We start from the raw sequence: 21,972 nt of genomic DNA, 5'->3' as shown, positions 1-21,972 counted from the left end.
CAGGATTTGAACTCTTTCACCTCGGTACCTCCGTATCTCCAGTCCTGTACTTTACCACTGAGCTATTGGGTTCTTAATCTTAGCAAGATTTAATTTCGAACCGTTGTTACGGAGATTTTAATCTTTCAAAGATTAAAAAATAATCTTCTGAACGAAACCTTTGTACCGACTGAGGTAACCATCATAGTAAACGAGTTCAAATCCTAATCGAAGGCAACATTTTTTTTCTTCATTTTTTTAATTATTATATTTCATAAATCTGGATAAGCAATGATAAGGAAGTTGAGCCTGACAAAAGTATTGAAAAGTAGGAAAATATTATAATAAAACGATATTTTGCGCCCCATATTTAATTGTACAATTGATTAAGAAGTATAACAGACCAATTTGCATGGAAGAATTTATTTAATTTTGCAACGATTTTCAACTCAAATTAATATTCCTAAAGAAAAGCAAAAAAAGGTCTCAAACATTTCTGTGCTGTGGTTTTTAGTTTTACTTTGAATCGCTAACATATGACAAAAAATTACACATCTACCACCTACTAGATTCTAATCATAAACTCTAGGTACCTTAACAACGTTCTTTGAAAAAAAAAATCAGTGGCAAAATTGTCTATAGTTAACTTCACTTCTCACTGCTACTATCAATTTTAGCCATTTTAATCCGAAACGTAATCTATCGAAAGATTTAATTTTTGTAATCTTTGAAAAAAGATTGAAATGAAATCTTTAGAAAAATTTAAAATGTTCGTAATCTTTCCAAAGATTAAACATTTAATCTGACTTTTTTCTCTGTGTAGAGTTAGCGGTTTCCTTTTCAAACACGTGCAGATTGAATTTTCCTATTCCATTCTTAAATTGCGACAAAACTTGTAACACTTTATACGCTGGATCCGCCAGTATATTTATAATTTATTGCCTTCCATTAGTTCTATCTTGAGATTACCACTATTGTTGACAATGGGATATGACGAGAAGAATACGTTAACCATTCAACATACAATGTATGTACTCATCTTCTGATTCACCAGGAAATTAGTTTGGGTTATTCAGGCCTAAGTTTTGTGCTTCAATTTTTTCTGTCAAAAGAGTGAAATCTGTGAAGCGAGGACGGTATGGGTTGCCCAATATTGTGCCTCATTTCTAATCAAATTCACCCAAAAGTTAAAAATGAAAAATTTTTTCTAGAAATGATTGTCGTCTGATTCTTCCAATGTGTTACTGGACAAAATTATCAAATCTTACGTTATATTAATTTGTTACGCCGCTGGGCATTAAGACATAACATCTTTTGTTAAATAAAAAGAAATGTGCATGTTGGATTAGAAAATCATGTCTACACGTTATCTATCAAATCTCAAGGTTATATGAATTGCCAAAGCTACGAACGCAAAAAAGTTGAATATTTGAACTTTTCGATAAGTTCGGTGGGTAAATTATTTGCATTTACTTAGCGACGATTTCAAAGTTACTATTTGTTGTTTCTGGTTTTTTTTTTATATATTTATTATTTTGGTCGAATACATTCTTAGGTTCAAGTAGTTATTAGTAGATTACACATAAAACCATAATAATTCAACATAATACACCTATTATGATGATGTACCGACGAAATTAATGCAACCTAAAACAAGACTAAACAACATTGTAATACATAAATTTTTATGTATATAAACACACAATGTGTGCATAATTCAACACATAAATAAAAGGAAAAATTTTACCACAGCCACACTAATAAAAGACACAATTTTTCAAGAAGGGAGTCATCAAAAGTGAGAGTAAAGCGATTTATTCCGCAGTCAAATATTAACCGTTGAGCGTTAAGGTGTTTGAAGACAATAATAACAAAACTTTACAGAATAATAATAAAAAAAGAAGCGAAAAATTATAGTTTTACATTTGTTTTAGTTTTACTAATTTAACAACAAAAAAATAAAAAATATGAATAAATACGTGGTTTTGTTCGCTGCGGTTGCGGTGGCTGTTACAAGTGAGTTTTGGGACACCAAAAAAAAATTAATTTATTTTTTTCGTCTATTATCTTACAATTGTTAATTTACCGTGTGTTGATGTCGGAATTATTATGCTGTTATGTAACAATGAGTGGAGTTTACTTTACATTTTACGATATATTATATTCATTCACGTGTTTGTCGTGAATTAAAATTATGTGTCCGAGCAAACGCGTTGGTGTCGATGTTGGTAATATTGTATTACAAGCTGATAACGAATTACGTAACGTAACGCATATATTAGTTGACGGTTTGACGGTGACGAAAGTTCAATATTACAATAATACATTTTGTGATGCCATTTTTCGCAGCTTTATTTTCTGCTAATTATTGCCTTTTTAAGCTTTCTCATATTATAAGTTGATTGGTGTAATTAGCGGTATAGTCATCTGTACAATTACAGCATCAGCAGAATTGTTCAAGTTATTTTTTTAGAGTTTTTTTTCCTTTTACGAAAAGTCGTGACACCGATTACACGACAAACAATGAACAATCCCATTCTCTGTTTTACGTCACATCTTAATTTCAGAAATAATTGTCCCGCTAAGTTATAATTTGAAATTGCATTATCTTTGATCGGTCATGAAGATTATTCATTACAATCATTTCGTAACAAATCCATATTTGTTGCCGTTCCTCAAAATGGCAAAACCCGACCGTTTTGTGCAGTTTAAATGAAACGACCCAGTTAGTTATTGGGATCAACTTTGTTTCATTGTTTTGACCAGCCATGTATGAAAATTATAGTCTGTCCGTCAAACCGATCTGATCTAATTGTTACTGTACAATTCAAATTGACTAATATTATGGTTTGTGCTTCGGCTTATTCAGTGATTGCGATTTTCACTGATAAGTTAACGTAAAGATTAAAATTTATAAGTAACTTCGCCATACTTTGCTATCCTTAATGTGGCAGAAATTGCTTATAATTTCCACATCCGATGTTAAGTGAAAATCGCAATCTCCCTTCAGGTGCCTTGTCCATGCAATCCGATTTGTAGCATATGATAGCCGATGGAAAACGTAGCATGATTGTCGATGTCAGCAATGCACAATGTTTGTCTTCGACGTAACAAAGTCAACTCTGCAATAGCTAAGTAATGACAAAGAGTTATTAAAACAATGAAACCGGATCTAATGTATTTGGAAACCCATTAGTGCAACATGTGTGCCAAGAAAAGTTTCACACCACATCACAAAGCGATATTGTTTAACGTGCCAATAATATTGTCGTAAGACTGTAAATGCACTTGGTATAGTCTAATCAAAACGACAAATTATTTTTTCTCAAACGGCAACCATTTCATCGAAACCAAATCTTTTACTTCACTTGATCAAAGTATTATTATCAGATTGATGTACAATCTTTTACTTCGTCTAGTTTCAACATACTTTTTACTATACAAAGCGACATAAGATAGAGCATGTAATAGCATATTTTTGTCATTGATGTCGTTAACATAGCTTCGAAAATCGAGCAAAGTTTCGTCAAGATCTAAGGAGTAAAACATTCAGGGAGATTATAGAGCTGATTTTAAAGTTCAATCAAAGTTGTTTGTGTGAAACTTTAATTAGCAACATAGAATCATCGCCGGTATCTTCCGATCAACTTCTCAGAAGATTCGTTTGAAACAATTGTATCCTTCAAATAGATGAAAATTTTCTATTGATTAAAATAACAGCTGCCAACAGGCATAAAAGTCCGCAATCTATTCTTTCAAGTAAACTCAACAGAGTTTACAAGAGTTTACAGCGGTGGAATTATAAAGTCTGACAATTTCAATGCAAAAAATGCTCTTCGTTTGCGAAATTGACTTTACCTTTTCATAGAAACGCACAATAATGGTGTACTCATGTTGTAACGCATGTGGACTTAATTATTTGGATTGAAATTGTTGGGTCTTAAAATTCTTTTCCTTGTATTTACAAAGTTAAGTTTGTCCTATTCACCCGTTAAGCGGTCAATGATGGAACATTGAACTTTAAACATATTAGAATTCATCACGAAACTTATTTTATTCACGTAACGAAATTAAGTATTCGTTGTTGTACCATACAACCGATAATTTCTTTCGGTCGGTGTTATTTTTTCGACACATTTATTTAAATGAACCAGGTAAATAAAGACCGACAATAGAGTGATGCTATCGATAACCGTTATGCTGCAGTCCAATGACTTGAAAATAAACGAAAACTTAGCTCCAAGTTTAGATACCAAAATGCGTTAAGTTGCAACTAAAATCGTTTAGACCTTTAAAAAAAACTCGTTAATCTATAGAGAATCTCTCACACGTTACATACATTGTGGATTAATGAAAGACATTAACATTTTTCAAGCGACGAACCTTTCGGCTTAAACTTGAATTCACTCCTCAATATATTCGTTTATTGATGTCACATAAAAAGAGTTAATGAATTATACTGAAATTATGTTGCATAACAGTCACATTGTAAGTGCACACACATGTTGTATGGTCCATTCAATGGATTCACCAACAATATGAAAAAAAAAAAAATTTCACTTTCAAAGAATACATTTGGAAGATAATTTAACTAAAAAAAATTAAACATCTCGTTTGACCACTTCGGGTTTGCATATGTTGGCGTGTTTACGACTAAACTGAGCAATTCGAAAAAGTTAAACTTTGCAAGATCAGTCCGACAAAACCACAATGTTTTTTTTTTCTTTTTTTCGTATGAACATATTATATTTGAGTTCATCATAATTTTGTATTTAAAATAAACAAAATGTATTGATGCCACAACGTGATATGAATATGTGAATGTTATATAAAATGTATAAATTTCTCAAAATGTCAAATGTGAATAATATTTTAAAGTTTAGGAGAAAAACATTAAGCAAATCAATGAATATTAATTGGTAAAAGAAACCGTGAAAGGTTGTGCCGTGTAAATATACGTCCATATATAATATGCGAAAAGAATATTAAATACAAAACCAATCGCCTAAAACTGTTTTTTTTTGACGAGATGAAATGATTTCGTTTCTTTTCATTATTATTTTTTTTTATTTTTTGACTTAATGATTGATTTTATATTCAATGAACTGGCGAAGCAATTTTCTTCTTTCCAATTACAATCACCAGGTGATCATATTCACTCTTTGTTTTCTATCGTTCCAAATGACTTTCAATTATTCAATAAACCGTGTACTCCAAATGTACCACCAAAAATTTCTTTCAAATCAAAATCACGCTTTTTTGTGTTCAACAACAAAAGTCTACTTGATGTCAAACTCATTCATAGAATGACGAAGCGATTTAAATTTTTTGTAATCGACAAATTTCTTTCAACTCTTGAGGGATAATCAGATCATATTATGGATAGAGAGTGAGAAAGAGAGAGAGAAAGAGAGCAAAAAAAAAAAACTTTTGTTCTCGTTACGTACAAAAATTTCAATGGAAAATGACCCTGTGGGTACATAGCATTACCATCGATAATTAAATCGCTTATGACATTAAGTCGAGTCAACGTAATAATGCAGAAGGCGATAAGTGCCAAGCAGAATTTTTAGAAAGTTGTTGGACAACATTATGAGTGTCTGATGGTATTTTTTTCATTGTATACGATTACATTATATGCATTTGGTTTGTAGGAATCAAAAATATATATACATCTGTTAAACCTACAGTGTGTCAATGAGATATATTTATTTTTAGTAATTTTATATTTAAGAAAAAAAAATCGTTGGTATATGGGTTACCTCTACACAAATTGGTAAATGTCATTTGATATAAAAACTGCTACAGATTTAATTTGCAATCTTACCAGTAAACGAATTGCAGTTTGAAGGGCACCAGATAAAAAAAAATTAATTTGAAATTTATCAAGGTCCATTATACTTTCCATCCATAAATATACCATTTAACGTAAAAAAACACTCTCCAGTCTCCATCCACTCAAATGTTTTTTTTTCTGCCCTCGAAAATTTCAAATTCAATTTGGTCAATTCAATCTTTACTCCAATTTCAGATGCTCAATTCAAATGCCCCAACGATAAATATGGACAGTACAGAGATGAAGTACAATGTGATAAGTACTACGAGTGTGTCGATGGCCGTGCCACAGAAAAAATATGTCCCGATGGCTTAGTATTCGACGAGACAATTAGACTAAAGAATAAGTGCGATCAGCCATTCAACGTCGATTGCGAGGATCGTATTGAACTTCGTAAGTGAATCGCAAATATGGATCACCGGCAAGCATATAACAAATAATTGTAATCGTTTAGAACCACCCAAGAGCAATCGACTCTGTCCACGAAAGAACGGATTTTTCGCCCATCCAGATGCTTCCGTTTGTAACATTTTCTACAATTGCATTGACAGCGAAGCCATCGAAATCAAATGTACAGCTGGACTTCATTTCGACGAATACACTGGAACTTGTGTCTGGCCCGACTCAATCAAACGTGAAGGATGCAACGCCGAAAACAGTACAGATCCATACCTTCGCGAAAATTAGTTGAATTGTCATAGAAAATCGATTTTCCTTTTTCCCGAATAGGAACAACGAAAGACGGTTTTGAATGTCCATCTGAAGCAATCAAAGGAACTGATATCAACGGTCAAACCATTGCTCATCCAAGATTCCCTCACCCAACTGACTGCCAACGATTCTATGTCTGTCTGAACGGTGTTGATGCTCGTGACTTGGGCTGCCAAGTTGGCCAGGTGTACAATGATGTCACACAGAATTGCGATGCTCCAGAAAATGTTCCTGGATGGTAATGATCTTATTTCGATTGACCTTTGATGGCACGATTTTCTTCAATGAGTTCTTTTTTTCATTGCAGTGAGGACTGGTACACTGGTACTGAAGACGATGTGAAAGAGACAAAGCGAACCAAATAAAAGTCTGCCATTTAGTGTAATAAATTAAATTTGCATGAACTGATTGTTTGAGAATGACTGAGCAACGTTTTTATTTTGTTTGTGTTTTTGATGTAATTTTGCAATAATTGACCAAATTTTTTCATCTATTTTCTATTTAACGCATTTTTATTTTAATCTTTATTGATACTCTATCCGCTAACAACATCCTCTCTGACTACTCTTTTTCCTTTCACTTCTTTTCTATGATTTACTAATTTCACGCTTGAAATACTTAAAGTTTCTCTTTTTTTCTGCGACTATTTTTCTTGAGTTTATCAAAGTGAAAAAAAACTATTACTCCACCTAATGATCTATTCTTAGTTACTTTACCTTTCTTTCTCAGTTTACTTTATTCTGACGCTACTCACTTCTCTATGCGATGCAAATAATGATTCGCGGTTCGTGTAAACATCTAAACTTGACGCCTCTTATTTCTGTCAAGTTCAATTTTTACTCAAGCTTACAAATTTTGAGTGAACGAATGAACTGAAAAGTTAACTTCAACGATTTATTTTTGAAAAAACGTATCAATTTAACGTTGAGTTAATTAGATCTTCACACTTTCCATTTTGAATTTTCAATGTGAATGTGAGATGTTAAAAAATCGTACCTTCCATCCTTTTCACATGCATTTTGATAGAGATATCGCGAGTGAATTGTATTGAAAACACATTTAACATTAACCCCTTACAATGCAAAAAATAAAAAAAAAGATTGGAAAAATCGCGAAATGTTTCTCCGAAATAGGGTCGAAGGTCGGATGTTATTCCATTATTGGACGTTTTCTTATAAACAATAAATGTGTTGGACCAGCTGTTACAAATTCTGCACTCCGGTGAAATTTACCGAGTGTAATAATAAGCTTCACCTTAGAAAGCTGTCGTTTTCTATACTTTGCTATTGTACTTTCTTATCTTATACTTTTTTTCTTCTATTTTACTCGTTTAATTTCTTGCCTTCCTTTTTGTTTATTTTTCTCTTCTTTCTTGTTTCTTTTTCCCTTCCTTCTTCTGTTCTCTCTTTTTTTACCGTTACTTTCACTATTTCTTCATTTCTCCTACTTTCCTCTGTTCTTTTCCTATTTTCTTTTCTCCTTGTCCTTATCTTTCCACAATTTCAATTTCTATAACTACAAGTTTCCTTTTTATAATTTCTTTCCTTCAATCAAACTTACTCTAATTACTTTTCATTTTCTTAAGAGCGCAATTTCCTAGACCACATTTGTCGTTTTTTGATGATTTCTCTGAACCGAATCTTTTTTTGAAAAAGTAAAACCATTAAAACATGCAAAAATGTGTTACTTTTAAGATAAAAATTGGTTTGTGGATGATAACTTATTCCACTTGGAGAAACCTTTGCAAATGTGTAAATTTATGTGTTTTGCAAAGGTTGCTCCAAGTGGGTTTTGGTTCAGAAAAGTCATCAAAAAACGAATATTTTTGCGCACAAATGTAGGCTCGTAAATTGCCAAGGGGTGAGCGCTCTTAATTTTATATTGACAAACTGTCTCTGATTTTTATTACTGATTTTTACGTTTCACTTCTTTTAACTTCTTTCTGTGACGTTTCTTTATCCTCCATTTAATTGTTTTTCAAAAAGATCTGCGATAGAAAGATATGGATTGAGACTGCAAAAGTAGTGATACAAAATAGTCACATTCTATTAAAGATGTTCATGCAACTGTTGTGGAACTTTTTGACTTTGATGCAACTTCCTTCTGTCCATTTTTATATTTTTCGTTATACTTTCCCCTTTTTATTACCTTTCTTTGCTGCTCCTCTTCGTATTTTCATCTTTTATTTACTTAAATCAAAACTTTATTTTCCCAGGAGTAATGAAATTGTCTCTTTCTTTACATCACTACCACCGTTACAATAGTACCACTCTTTTAGTTCCACTTGTTTCGTAAAAGGAAAAAGTGGAACTATCTTCACGCCGCATATATGCAGCGTTACAATAGTTTCACTTTATTAGTTCCACTTTCCTAATACAAGTGGAACTATTGTAACGTTGCATATATGGACCTAAAAGAGTGGTACTATTGTAACGCTGGTTACATCACTTCTGTCACTTTTTATTTAAGAAATTTTACCAGATTTTTCTCTTCTCTTCTTTATTGTAGAAATTATGTACATGACTGAGCTGCTTTCCTACTTTTTTCTACTCTTCTAGGTTTTCTGACTTTTTTTCCTTTCCCTCTCGTTTCATATCTTACAATTTATCTTACTGTTTCTCGTTCCTCATTCTTCATTTTTCGTCTTTACCCTTCATTCGTTCGTCTTTCACTTCTCCTATTCTTTTCTGTACTATTTTTCAACTCATTGTCTGCTATTTTTCGCCTTTCGTTTTTTCTTCTCAATTACAAGTATCCTCTTCATTTCTATTCTACTTCAATCTTTATGTCTTCACACTTCTTCCTTATTTTCTTTTGACAAATTATATCACTTTACCATGTGACTGTGCAGATGGCGATCTTAATTCTCTTTATATTTTACTTTTCTTTGCCTTCCCTAATGTATAAAATTATTTCTGTCAGTGTGATCCTTGAAACCATATGTGTGTTTGTCTGCTTCTACAAACTCTTTACTCCTTCTGTTCTTCACAATTTTTCTTATCTATTTCTAATGTTGTTGTTGGTATTTTAATGAAAAAAAGTCAATATAGTTGAGACATGATTTGCAGCGCATTTATAACTCTAAAACAATTTCTACTTAAAATTACATCTACGAAAGTTGAATCTATCTTTTACTTAACTTCATTATCAATTGCTCTCTACCTCTTTTACCTCTTTGTAACTCATCTTAATTTATTCCTTCCAATATGATTTATGCTCAGACTTTGCTACTACTTCATTTTAACAAAATCTTCAAAAAGATCTTGTTAGTGAAAGAATTTGGATGATGATTGACAACAGAAACCGTTTACATATAAGTTGGAAAGATAATAAAAATAAAATTAAAAAAAACAAATTCCGAACAGCTAAACAAACAACTTGTTTTAATCGTCTTTTGAGCTAAAAGTGTCTGTAAGTAGGTACAATACTGACTGCCCTCTTGAATTAAGATGTACTGTCTTTATGTGTGTTAATAAATAAATAAAAGAAAATTTAAGTGAGGACACCGTTTTAAGAACATTTTCCTTTCTTTCGAAAACATCTTTTTAATAAAATTTCTTTCTCAATTGAAAATCTAGGAGGGACAATAATTTGATTTCATTTTTGTTAATAGAGTTACATACTACACACAATATCTGAACTAGTTGCTTTTTGCTGATGCACAAACTTAAACATTTAAATTTATTCCGATTTGCTTTAGAGGAAATTAAATAACTTGAATCCCAGTTACTATGTGTATATCAATTATTGTATATAGTATTCACTAATAATCACATATTGTAAATGGATTATTTGCATACATTTATTTCTTGTTATTCAACAATATGAGTCGTGTGTGTACTTTCATTTTCGAACTTTGCGTTCAATACGTTAAAGCTCCACCATCAGTATATTTGCATATATCGAACCGAGTATAAAGCAATAATTACCAGTGTGTATGTATTGTGTACATAATACTTAGCTAAAGTATTTATCCACATCCAGTGAAAAAAATCAAATACAAATTTTATGTGTTCTTTACGTATAACAAAAAACAAAGCAATTATTGTCGACGACCTTTTTTTTCACTGAAATTATGTTTCTGCTCTAAAACATTATGAACTCTGAGGCATTTTATTGTGATATCGAACGCCAGCTGGTCACTGAAAGGACTGAGCACGAGATGACTACATGCTCATATCCATTGATGTCTGTAATCACTACGGATTTGCATTCAAATACCATTATTTTAAATGATTTACTATTACTAGCACTATAATAAACAGATGGTGTCCGTATAAATATATTTAGAAGTAATAGGGAATACCGGACAGATTGAGTAACTGGCAACTACTTCACCCATGCAGTGACGTTCTTGTTGAAATTTTTAATAGTTCATGCACTATATAAATAACTATTTTCTAACGCATGCTAACGTTGGAAATGTATTCAACACTAGTTAGGAAAAGTAGTTTACAGCAATGCTTATGAAATCGGCGTATGGTATGACTTAAGTGCGAGCTGTGGCGGTATCCGAGCCGAAGGCGAGGTGTCTGCAGTGATCGCACTTATTCTGTAACTGTTTCCGCTGTGCACTTTTGTATTGTATTTAGACGCAAAGGCAACCTGTCGTTGATAGTATTTGATGTAGGTAGAACTATAAACTGGTATCTCGGCCTGACACCTTAAGAACAAAGTGACAACTTCGCTTTTTACAATTTTGTGCATGCTTTTGTTGTCCCTAGGATCGAACAAATTAATTTAGGAGATCATAACATGAAAAATCCATTGCATAACTCGGAATGTAAATGAAACGTAATGTTTTCGTGCGATTATTGACCTCACTATCGTATCATCAAAGAGCACAGGAAAACAGGACTTTTCAAGTTTTTAACCCTATGTGTTGTAAATGACTATTCTTTCCTTCCTTTCCGTCCTTTTCCTCTATGAATTTTTGACATTCATAGAATGATTCTGTCAGGTCGCTTATTATTAATTATCACTTATTTCACAACCTCAAGGTTCATTGCTTGATAAAACTTATGTACAGCCACTCTCATCTGTTGCACATTTTCTAATCGTCAAAATAAAAAATAAAAACTTCCAAAGAAGGACGTAATCTACAATAATAATTCATTTCATAGTTTTTAATAAACTCAAGAATCCACATATCCACACGGGTATGTACCACAAGAAAGTGAAAGTTCTCTGTTATTTAAATATTACATTTGTATGGTTTTTTTTTTCAGTAAGCATAACTAATCGAAAGCTCTGAGCTGGACATTTATCATATCCCGAAATACAATCAAAGATATTTGTGGTAAATGTAGTGAATGTAGGTACACTACAACAAGTTCGGCAAAAACAAAATCTCTGAACAAAAAAAACAATTTTCATCAGTCAAAACTGACGAAACGTCCGATAATTGATGGTGATAGGTTTTAATTAATGAAAATCGATATAAAAGCGGGGTACATTTAAAAACACAATAAACGTAATTCAATGAAACATAAAAACCATACCAATGAATGTAACTTTTGAGCAACGAACACAACACAACGTCATTGTTACAGTAACATATAACCAGAGCCGAACTGGGCTTCTACTATACTATGGGCTGCAAAGTTAGAAAAAACTTTATGTTTCCGTTGAATACGTATTCAAATGTACCCCTTCTTTCTACAACTTTTACAATGACAGAAAAACTTTGCTATGTCAATATAATGATACTTTTCCAATATTTCTTACAGATTGTTCTGTAGTAATTTCGGGGGAGAAGTAGCGAGAAATCGTAGAACTTAAGTTTGATATTTAACTTTTAATTGATCAATGGTCACACAGTGTCAAATAACGTACGTAAATGGCGATTTCGTATTTACGTACACATGTTGGACGGCAAAATCGGTAAAATTGGAATATCAACAAATACCCAAGTCCAACCAGGACAACCAGGTGTGACGCAAGTCCTGTTATCCACTTACAAAAGAACTGATATCGGTGTAGGTGACGCTTACAGATCAGAGAGATGCTAATATGACGGCTGGGACGCCGTTTCGACGGATAGAGGGAATTTGTCCATCATTTCTGAAAAAAATTGAACCGTATGCGACCAGCTGTCAAATTGAAAAAGACAAAACCACAGATTTTTTTTAATACTTCCAGCATCACCAATTTTAATGAAATAAATTGCTAACATGATCCTTGTGGGATCAGAATGAACGTAAGTCCATTTATTTTTAAATCAGATTCAGTATTCGTACACAATTTTCGAATTGAAAAAAGTAATTTTGGAGACCAATTTTTGAACGCGCATATCTCAGATAATACGAAAGTACCTTGCAAATAAAACCCTTTACGTTAATTTTGACACCGATGCAAACGTATTTCCATATTCTGCTTCTCGAATCATTGTAGTCAAAAATTAATTATTTTGTAAACAACCGACCAATTTTGGAAAAAGTCAGCCATTTTTGACATTTCATTCGTTATATGAAAAAGGCTGACAAATTCCCTCTATCCGTCGAAACGGCGTCCCAGCCGTTATCTTAGCATCTCTCTGTTACAGATTCGACACGCAAAAAGATATACGTCACAAATGGCAGCTGATGAGGAAAATACGCGAAAGTTTTATCAACAAAAATCTTACCAGAAAAATTTTAGGAAGAAAATTATCACACGTGTTTCACGATTACGTAAATACGAAATATGCATTTACTTACGTTATCCACCAGTATGGGACGTGAGGACTTCTCAGTCTAAGGTAAAAAATCGCTACTTTATTTAACTCATAAAGTGAAAGTAGATACGTCCACACTCTAACTGATCGGGTACTTTACGTAAAATGATCGTAGACTACTCAACAAAAGCGCTTACTATTTGCTACCATATCTATTCGACGTATTATCTTTATACATGTGCTTAACAGCAGGTACACGCCAGTTCAACTCTGCATATCACATCAATTTTACAAGTAATTTCACCATTCAGTTTATTTGGTTAATATAAGTATAGATTTTGGATATTATAAAATTGACTTATGTTGCGCTTAGAGGTGTGTAGTTGCTTAAATTATTTAAGTCAACTTGTTCCATTCAGTTGATATCAAGCAACGGTTCGGTCTGCGCGCATTTTTAGAGCGCTCGCTAAAAAAAATATTTTTTGAGAAAAAGAACAAAAACAAATTAATTGTGTGTGGATAAATTTTGTTGCTGCACTTCGGTTAATTCTGTGATTGGTTTTTTGAGTGTTGAATAAATTTATTACCAAAATGAATAAAGCATTTTACGTAGCAGCGATTGTACTATCAATGAGCATTGTTGGTAAGTTAAATGTTTCGTTTCCTTGTATTTTCTTGTGAAAATTTGCTTTGTGGAGCTAAGAATAAATGATACGGACCTCAATCGATGGATTTGCAATATTATGTATGACCATTATACCGTATGCATTGTCTCGAGTTCGGTTGCATAATTTTTGAATGTTATCAATATATACATTGGTTGAATGTAATTATAAAGGAATTACAAAGCTGGGAGCTGTTATTATTCTTGCCTTTCATGTTTTGTGTTTAACGAGCAATATTTTTTATAAGGTGGAAGTTAAATGTTATATTCCATGTGCACATATATGTATCCAACACATGAAGTATTTTTTTTTATATTGGCGTAATACGAGTTTTTTTTAAGTAATATTTGAGTTATTTAACTTTCTAAAAAAATTGCAATGATTGATTCGGTTATTGATTTTTTTTTTAAATAAATTTTAATGAACATCTACGCAGTGCAAAGAGTTTGTAAAGCTTTGAGTGACCTTAAACTGGTTGACGTACAATGATAATATACTGGCGTTCCGCATAGCTAACAGTTCATGAAAGGATTTAAAATTTTTCCTTATCGAACGGTTGTCACGTTGGAAATCGGTTCTGCATGGTTTCAATGGAAAAATTGTCCATTGATTTGTTTTAGTTCCGTTTCTTTCAACAAATAGAACAGCTTTTTTTAGAGATACTGAATTTATAAAATTAAACAAATGAAATTCGTAGGTAAATGTGTCGGAACGTGTATTGAAGGTAAAACACGTAGTCTAGCCCGCTTAAAAAGTATGACTCGTGAGACATTTTCTGTATGTATATGGAGCCGAAGGCGTATCGTTCTGTGAGTCATAACCAAACAAATGTATTGGCAAGCTGTTACTACTTTATTTAATATGATTTTGGCTGGTAAACGCATCAAAATATTATGTTTTTATGTTGTCATGGGGATCTATAAGTTATTGTTGGGACTCACTTGAAAAACAGCGACGAACACAAAGGATGGACGAACATTAGATTGGCAATTAAAATTTTGTTGAGTTAGATATTGTGAATGGGTAAATTGTGGTTCAGACATTTAAGCTAGTGCTATGTGCTTACAACAGGTATATTCCCGATAGAGTTTATCTAAAATAGTTCCATTTTTTCTCACTCTTAAGAAACTGATACCTTCTTCGAGTTGCAATGCTGAATCAAAGCAATAAATCTCCAGTAGCATGACTTAAGCTTCGTTTCTAAATTGACCTAATGTCGACAGTCTACACAACGAAGATTTTTCAGAGCCCTGGAATATATTGACGAGTGACACTAGATTTATTGACCTGGTTTTCTTGTGCCCTACTTTTTCCAGCGTATTTGAATGGTCAAAGCGCGGACCATGGTCCACTTGATTTGCGTTTAGAAGAAATACAGTGGATGTCATTGAAATTTGTACATGAAGTTGCTTTATGCGGCTTAACAAACACGTGTTCGTGTACATTTTTATTATTGTTGTTTGGATGAGTCTATCTGATGGAAAACCGCTAAAGCAAATTCATATTAAATTTCGCAGACGTCCACTGTTATTTAGTTTCCCATAGAAACAGCTCAGATTTGGTGTTCACTAGGAGTAAGGGAATGCTTATTGGCGTAGCTTCCATAATTTTTACCTTTTGTTCACTAACGATTGCTCTGAAATCGATCGTTATACGAAAATTCTGTTTGTACCGGAAATGAAAGGATAGTATTGCTTTATTTGACTGTTTGACATACAGTGGATATTAAGGGTGCTTCAAGAAACGAAAAGATAATATTGATTAACTTAAATGTTTAACGTATAGTGGACATCAATGAAATTTTGGAAAGAATTTGCTTCAGCTGTTTTTCAGCTCGTCCACTTATGCAACGAAAAGTGTTTAAATATGAAAATCAGAATTTAGATATCAATAATTTGCGACTCTGATTGCTTGCAGTGAATAGCCCATAACCGTAGCAATAAATTCAGCTTGAATAAAATTGATAGAAACGTAAAACCAATGCTGAATATGGTGTTGAAATCAGTTATCAGCCAATCGAAAGTATAATCTTAATAATCATTTAAATAAAAGAAATCTGATAAAGGTATTATGCTGTAATCGATTACGAAAGAAGAAAGTGGTATAAAAATGTATGCTCGCTGCCATGTTGCAATTTCTATTTATAATAAATTTTAATTTATTCAAAGACTCTTAAAATCGTAAATATTAAGGAAGTATCAATTTTACTTAACCTAGCAATTATGATGCAAAAAAAAAACCACTTCAACCATCCCAGAAAGACTCGTAGAATGTTATAACACCTTTTTAACAGCCATATTTTTTATAATAACAATCTCATTTTGTGGTATTTAACGAAGACAAATCATTCATTTCATTATCTTATTTAAATTTATATTCGGAAATTTCTCTTCAAATTTTTCAGCTTGTAATTTCTTTCAAAAAAAAAGAAAGAAAGAAAGATAACGACAACGATACACACGTTTTGTAGATAAATCAATGTTTAACACTGAAATTTATTAACATGTTTTCATTAAATGTTAAATGAAATCGAGAGTTTTGTTGTCATTTTGATGTGATGGTTTTCGTGAAGATGGTAGTGAATATAATGTCGGTTTTGTGACTCGGCTGCATGATAATAAATTATAATCGATCGGATCAATAAATTTTGGAAATGAGATCGTGAATTAATTTATTTTGTGAATGATTTCGTGTTTTTGTTTTCAATTTAAATTTAAGAAAAAAAAAATGGTTCGAATCTTCGTTGATAAAATCATCATTCCCATTTTTTTTGTCTATTTCATGAAGTAATAAGATACATGCCGAAAATATGGAAGCAAATATGTACAGAAAGTTATACATGACTTAATACTTTCTCCCTTCCGTTGCTTGATTGTTTATTATTTATTTTATTATTTTACAATTAACAATCCAATATTTGTTTCATAAATTAAATTCCATTTCCTTAAATGCAGTAACTAACTTAGCAAATTTAAAGTTTCTGAAGATACAGAGGTGTAATTCGATTGAAGTTCTTTTAATCGAATTAAATTAAATTTTTGTTTAATATTATGTGCGACTATAGGAAAATTTTAGTTTCCTAATTTTAAGTGCACTGCAATTGAAGTCAAAAATTGAATACTTTCATCCTAAAGTATAAACACCGAAAGCAATGAAAATCTTCAACACATCACATCATTGATGTGTGTTTCAAATCGATTTTAAAAATACTTACAAATATAAAACAATCAAAATTACTTCCTGACCTTTCATGGACCTTTCTCAAGTGCTTTTCTTTTTATTTAAGATTTTTCAAAAATGTGCCGATTGATACTTTTCCATTAATAGGAGTTTATTGCCTATCCACCCGGAATATTGTTGTTACACGTACATTTCCAACCCGCGGAAAGCGGTCGTTACATGTGGGAACTTTTTTTTATTACATCACGTGATTACATCAAGTAGTTTGTCAACATGTCATCAATGGTTATTTGTGTACCTGTTTTGGACGATTGATTTTAGGCAATTTCGCGGATTGTAGGCCGAACGAAGTGAGGCTTACAAGCGAAAGTGCCTTAAATCAACCGTGCCAAACAGGTGCACATGTAAGTTTTCATGCAGAGGGCCGGAAACCCGAGAAAAATTGCCCTCATTTTCGGCCCCGAAGCATGAAAAACAGTAGTGTTGCCAGTGATGCTTTCGGGATTAATGATATGAAGAAGTGTGAGCTGTTTCATCAGCCGACTAGATTCGTTTATAAACGTTTCAATGCAGATTTTTTGTTGGTTTTGTTGTATCGGTATTTTTTATGTTTATTATTAGTCTGGCAGTGAATCAAATAGCGCGACATTCATGTTGTGAAATTGTACATTAATTTAGAATAATCTTTTGGTATTCAAGAATCTGCTAGTGTCTTCTTGAACACTTTTGAACTGTCAGGTCCTTGGGTGGAAAAATGTACTCGTAACAACAATATTCCAGGTGAATAGGTAATAAAACAGCATACATTGGATGCTGTTTGGTAGTTCATTACACTCGGAATCAATTTTGTGAACTCGCGAACTCACTCATGTGGTTCTAAGCAACTCGTTTTGGAAACGGTTATTTTGACTCGTGTAGTCAACACTTGTGAAAATAACCGTTTCCAAAGCTTGTTGCTAAAAACCATAGTGAGTTCGGCTCGTATCACAAAATTGATCCCTCATGTAATGAACCACCTCCGCAGCATCCAATGTAATCTACTATTACTTCTATATGTCTAATTGTAAGATAGACCCGAAAATATAATGTGATTAGCCTTTCATATCATTGTTTCAGTTATCAAGACAAATGTTTCATATTAAAAAAAAAGTTTTTTTTAAAGCCATCACGCTTAATCCAAAAATCAGAAACATTTTCATTTTAATTCTCGTTTCTAAATATTTTTTAAATCAACTAAAACAAGTTAAAACTCTCCATTCAAACGGTTGTTTTTATACAGTTTCTATCAAAATTCCAAATTAAATCAAAAAAACATTTTCAACTTTTTTTAGTAGAATAAAACTTGAATGATATTTAATTCTCAAAGCTGTTAAAAAAATCCAAATATTTCGAGACTTATGGTAATTGTGATAAAAGAAGAAAATTTGAATACCAACGATATTCACTGAAATACTGAGGAAAGTGTTTTGTTAGAAATTCAGTTAATTATTTATATCGAATAACGATGGTAAACAGAGATTTAAGCACAATTGTCAGACCTCGAATAATTTTACTAAATAATTGAGACTAAGGTCAGTTGACTGGAAATAATTTTTATGGAAATCCTTTGATCATTTGGCCTTAACTTGTATATGATACAAAAATGCACACAGCACTGTAGGAAAGTTTTTCCTTACTCTCTGCTAAAACTTAGGCAGACAACTTATTAGTGAATTGTCAATGTCAATGCAAGAGTGCAAAGTCCTTTTTGTAGCACCTTTCCGAAGAGGCGATCGTATCACGATCTCATAGTTATTACATAGAGTTTGCGTCAAAATCTTTTACTTCATTTGATTTAACATAATCTGCTCTTTTCAAAAAAAATAGAACGTTAAAGTAGATCTCGTCGCTTGTTTCTGTCGTCGTGGATAACAGATGATATTAGAAAGGTAAACAAGTAACTAGGCCCTTCATCTTTTTAACATTTTCCAACTCTTAACTCATTTGGTTTTGCCAAGAAACGAAAATAATTTAATTGTTCTAAATGACAAAAAAAAAAAACTGGCCACATTAACATAGCAAATCTTGTGTTCTCTCACTTGAATTCATTTTTGTGGGGACCTTGTAGTCCCATATGCTGTAGTATTCGTGCTTAATTGTCTATAAGTGAACTGTAAAGTATATACACACAATATACACACACAAATGTCCACATATAGCTAGACGCTGTTTAACAGATTATAGCAGAAATTAAATTTCATGGCATTTGATATAATTTTGTATGGAAACTGGTTTTATTATTCAATTGCATAAAAAATGGATCAAACAACGGACAACATAAGAAACTTGCTCAATTTGTGGAACTTGTTTTTTTCTTCTGAAAATGCGTTTTGCAAATTGACAACCTTTCATTCCAAATTTGAATAAAAAATCCATATCGACATTTAAAAAGTACCGTTACCTGCACCATATAAAAACCGTCGTTTACTTTTATTAGATTCTAAATGTCAATTTTTTTTTCCTCTTCAGCTCGTGGTGTGGCTATTTCCAGTCCTGAATGTCCAGAGCAACACGGAGTTCAGGTACAGACTTTTTCGTTTAACAAAAGATTTTCCTTTACACAACAAAAATAATTTCTCGCAGGCCTATGCTCATCCTGACTTTTGTGATCAATTCTTTTTGTGCACGAACGGCACCATCACTCTAGAAACCTGTGAAAATGGATTACTGTTCGATGGAAAGGGAGCCATACACAATCATTGCAACTACATATGGGCCGTAGAATGTGGACCCAGAAAATTCGATCGTAAGCCAGAGTCACAATCAATGCCTATGGACTGAGCTTTAACGAGTTTTCTTTTTAAACGCTTTCCAGCGACACCGATATCATCGCCTGGTTGCGAATACGCTTTCGGTATCTATCCAGAAAGCAACGAATGTTCGACCAGCTACATTAAATGTTCGTACGGTGAACCTCATCAACAACACTGTGAACCAGGTTTAGCATACGATGACCGTTTGCACGGATGCAATTGGCCTGATCAATTGCTCGAAACTTGCAATCCAGAAGGTAAGATTCGATAAAGTTGATGGTTAAGCGAACTGAAATGATGTGACTAATTTCTGCAGCTGTTGTCGGTTTCAAATGCCCATCGAAAGTCGATTCTCATTCACCAGCTGCTCGATTCTGGCCATTCCCACGGTTTGCCATTCCCGGTGATAGACATCGATTGATTACTTGCGTCGAAGGACATCCACGATTGATTTCATGTGGAGAGGATAAAATCTTCGATGAATCAACATTAACTTGTGAAGAAATCGAAGTTTAGAATACAATTTTAAAAACTTTTTTCTTCTTTAGATTCTCTTCCTCACGTTCATTTCCCAATAAATTTTCAATTCAATTTTCAAAATTATTTATTTCATTTTCTTTTTGTATTTGCCTGAAAATGTATAGTTACCAATTTGCCAATTTCATTTGATAATAAAATCGCAAAAATCTAAAAAATTAACCTGGACGTTTCGCTATAATGGTGGTAAATCTGAGTGGAAAAGAAGTGGAGACAGAGCGATAAGCGAAGAGTACATTTTACAGTTAGATGCAGCGAAATTTCAGCATCAATTTGCTTCAGCTGTTTTTAAGCTGATCCGTATAAACACGTATAAACAGTTTTGATTGTCTGTGTCGATCAGCTTACAAACAGCTGAAGCAAATTCATGCTGAAAATTCACTGCCTCTGACTGTAAGATTTAAATTTCATCTAAAAAGGGTGATCTTTTTGGTCTTTCAAGTTAACTTCTAAACGTCCTCTAATGTCGAAAAAGTTACAAAAGATAAAGTTGTGCCACCTCTTTCAAGGAAGATTTAGTCACCAATAGAGGGCATCATCCGTAAAGTATGTCACGCATGACGACTATCTACATACCTTTTTATCACATATCTTGCATCTCTTTTTCACGCGTGAAGGATCCCTTAGCAACAATTTAAAACTACCGGAATGTTCACGGACAATCGCTTAGTTTGTTGTATATGCCTCGGTGTAATGAGTATAAAACACTCATTCGTTAGTTCCAATTACCTTGGACCTGTTGGTCAAACGGAAAAAATTAAAGTGTCGGTATTTCGTCGGTGTCGAAGTGGTATTCACACACATTCATTGGTCTCGAACACCTATCTAATTGTGCAGGTCAAAGTGTGACACTCAAACATTATTGCTAAGTGATAGAGACCAATGGAAATTTTTTGACCAGAAACCCAATCCTAAGGGATTTTTTTTATTGACTGTCTGCTACAGCAGCAAGACGACATTGGACGAACAGAGGTGTATATTATACTCAGTGCACCGAGCCCTATTCAACCCACCATGCCACCATCTATGAACAAAACCTGTGAACTAACAACTTGGAAATCATTCAAAACGTCTCCATACAAATTATATGGTTACGCGCAGAATCGAGAGTAATGTTTCCTTCAGAGCTCTTAATCAACGAGAGCTACGAGTCACCAGTCTTCAGGATGTAGGAATCTTAAAGACTTTCGAATATTCGACAAAATGATAGATCGATAATTTTGACTGGGAGGTACAAATCGATGAGTTATTCCAGACATTTATTACTCTGATTGCAATAAAATGATAAATTGAACTCGAGAATAAGTTATCGCTACTTTCTTTGTTATTATACAATGAGTCGATGTCTGATGAAACTATTGACCGGACTACAGGTCTAGTATGAATCTACCGGGATTGATTCGAATTTATCAAGACAATTGTCTTCTATTTGGTTGGATTCATCAAATGACTGAGTATGTTTATTAAACAATGTCTAATGGAAAACTTAATGATACCAGCGGATAGAGGTATGCGCTTGACATCTTCAATTTCCCGCAATAAAAAACTATTAACAGTACCCCACCCTGCAGTAAATATATTTAACTCGTTATGCAGCATCGAAATTTTGACGATACA

At 32.9% G+C, this 21,972-nt stretch overlaps 2 protein-coding genes across 2 annotated transcripts; both read left to right on the top strand.

Annotated features, from left to right (window-relative positions):
* Positions 1 to 1,738: 1,738 nt before the first annotated feature.
* LOC119068830 (protein obstructor-E) lies at positions 1,739 to 7,180 on the top strand. Its single transcript, XM_037172600.1, has 5 exons — positions 1,739 to 1,995; positions 6,011 to 6,208; positions 6,270 to 6,473; positions 6,545 to 6,764; positions 6,834 to 7,180. Exons 1-5 carry the CDS (start codon positions 1,947 to 1,949, stop codon positions 6,889 to 6,891), a joined length of 729 nt encoding a protein of 242 aa, XP_037028495.1. The 5' UTR covers positions 1,739 to 1,946; the 3' UTR covers positions 6,892 to 7,180.
* A 6,361-nt stretch (positions 7,181 to 13,541) lies between these two features.
* LOC119068829 (protein obstructor-E) lies at positions 13,542 to 20,517 on the top strand. Its single transcript, XM_037172598.1, has 5 exons — positions 13,542 to 13,824; positions 19,535 to 19,587; positions 19,649 to 19,811; positions 19,881 to 20,075; positions 20,135 to 20,517. Exons 1-5 carry the CDS (start codon positions 13,773 to 13,775, stop codon positions 20,332 to 20,334), a joined length of 663 nt encoding a protein of 220 aa, XP_037028493.1. The 5' UTR covers positions 13,542 to 13,772; the 3' UTR covers positions 20,335 to 20,517.
* The last annotated feature ends 1,455 nt before the right edge of the window (positions 20,518 to 21,972 follow it).

Source organism: Bradysia coprophila, assembly GCF_014529535.1.
Source record: "Bradysia coprophila strain Holo2 chromosome X unlocalized genomic scaffold, BU_Bcop_v1 contig_20, whole genome shotgun sequence".
Taxonomy (NCBI): domain Eukaryota; kingdom Metazoa; phylum Arthropoda; class Insecta; order Diptera; family Sciaridae; genus Bradysia; species Bradysia coprophila.
The sequence above is the reverse complement of the archived record's forward strand: the minus strand, read 5'-3'. Positions and strand labels throughout refer to the sequence as shown.

What these genes read in the sequence shown, in the direction of transcription:
- LOC119068830 (XM_037172600.1), top strand. Translation starts at nt 1,947, where the DNA reads ATGAATAAATACGTGGTTTTGTTCGCTGCGGTTGCGGTGGCTGTTACA. An exon ending in AGGATGCAACGCCGAAAACA is followed by an intron (nt 6,474 to 6,544) that starts GTACAGATCCAT and finishes TTTCCCGAATAG; the next exon opens with GAACAACGAAAGACGGTTTT. An exon ending in CCAGAAAATGTTCCTGGATG is followed by an intron (nt 6,765 to 6,833) that starts GTAATGATCTTA and finishes TTTTCATTGCAG; the next exon opens with TGAGGACTGGTACACTGGTA.
- LOC119068829 (XM_037172598.1), top strand. Translation starts at nt 13,773, where the DNA reads ATGAATAAAGCATTTTACGTAGCAGCGATTGTACTATCAATGAGCATT. An exon ending in ACTATCAATGAGCATTGTTG is followed by an intron (nt 13,825 to 19,534) that starts GTAAGTTAAATG and finishes TTTCCTCTTCAG; the next exon opens with CTCGTGGTGTGGCTATTTCC. An exon ending in TGGACCCAGAAAATTCGATC is followed by an intron (nt 19,812 to 19,880) that starts GTAAGCCAGAGT and finishes AACGCTTTCCAG; the next exon opens with CGACACCGATATCATCGCCT.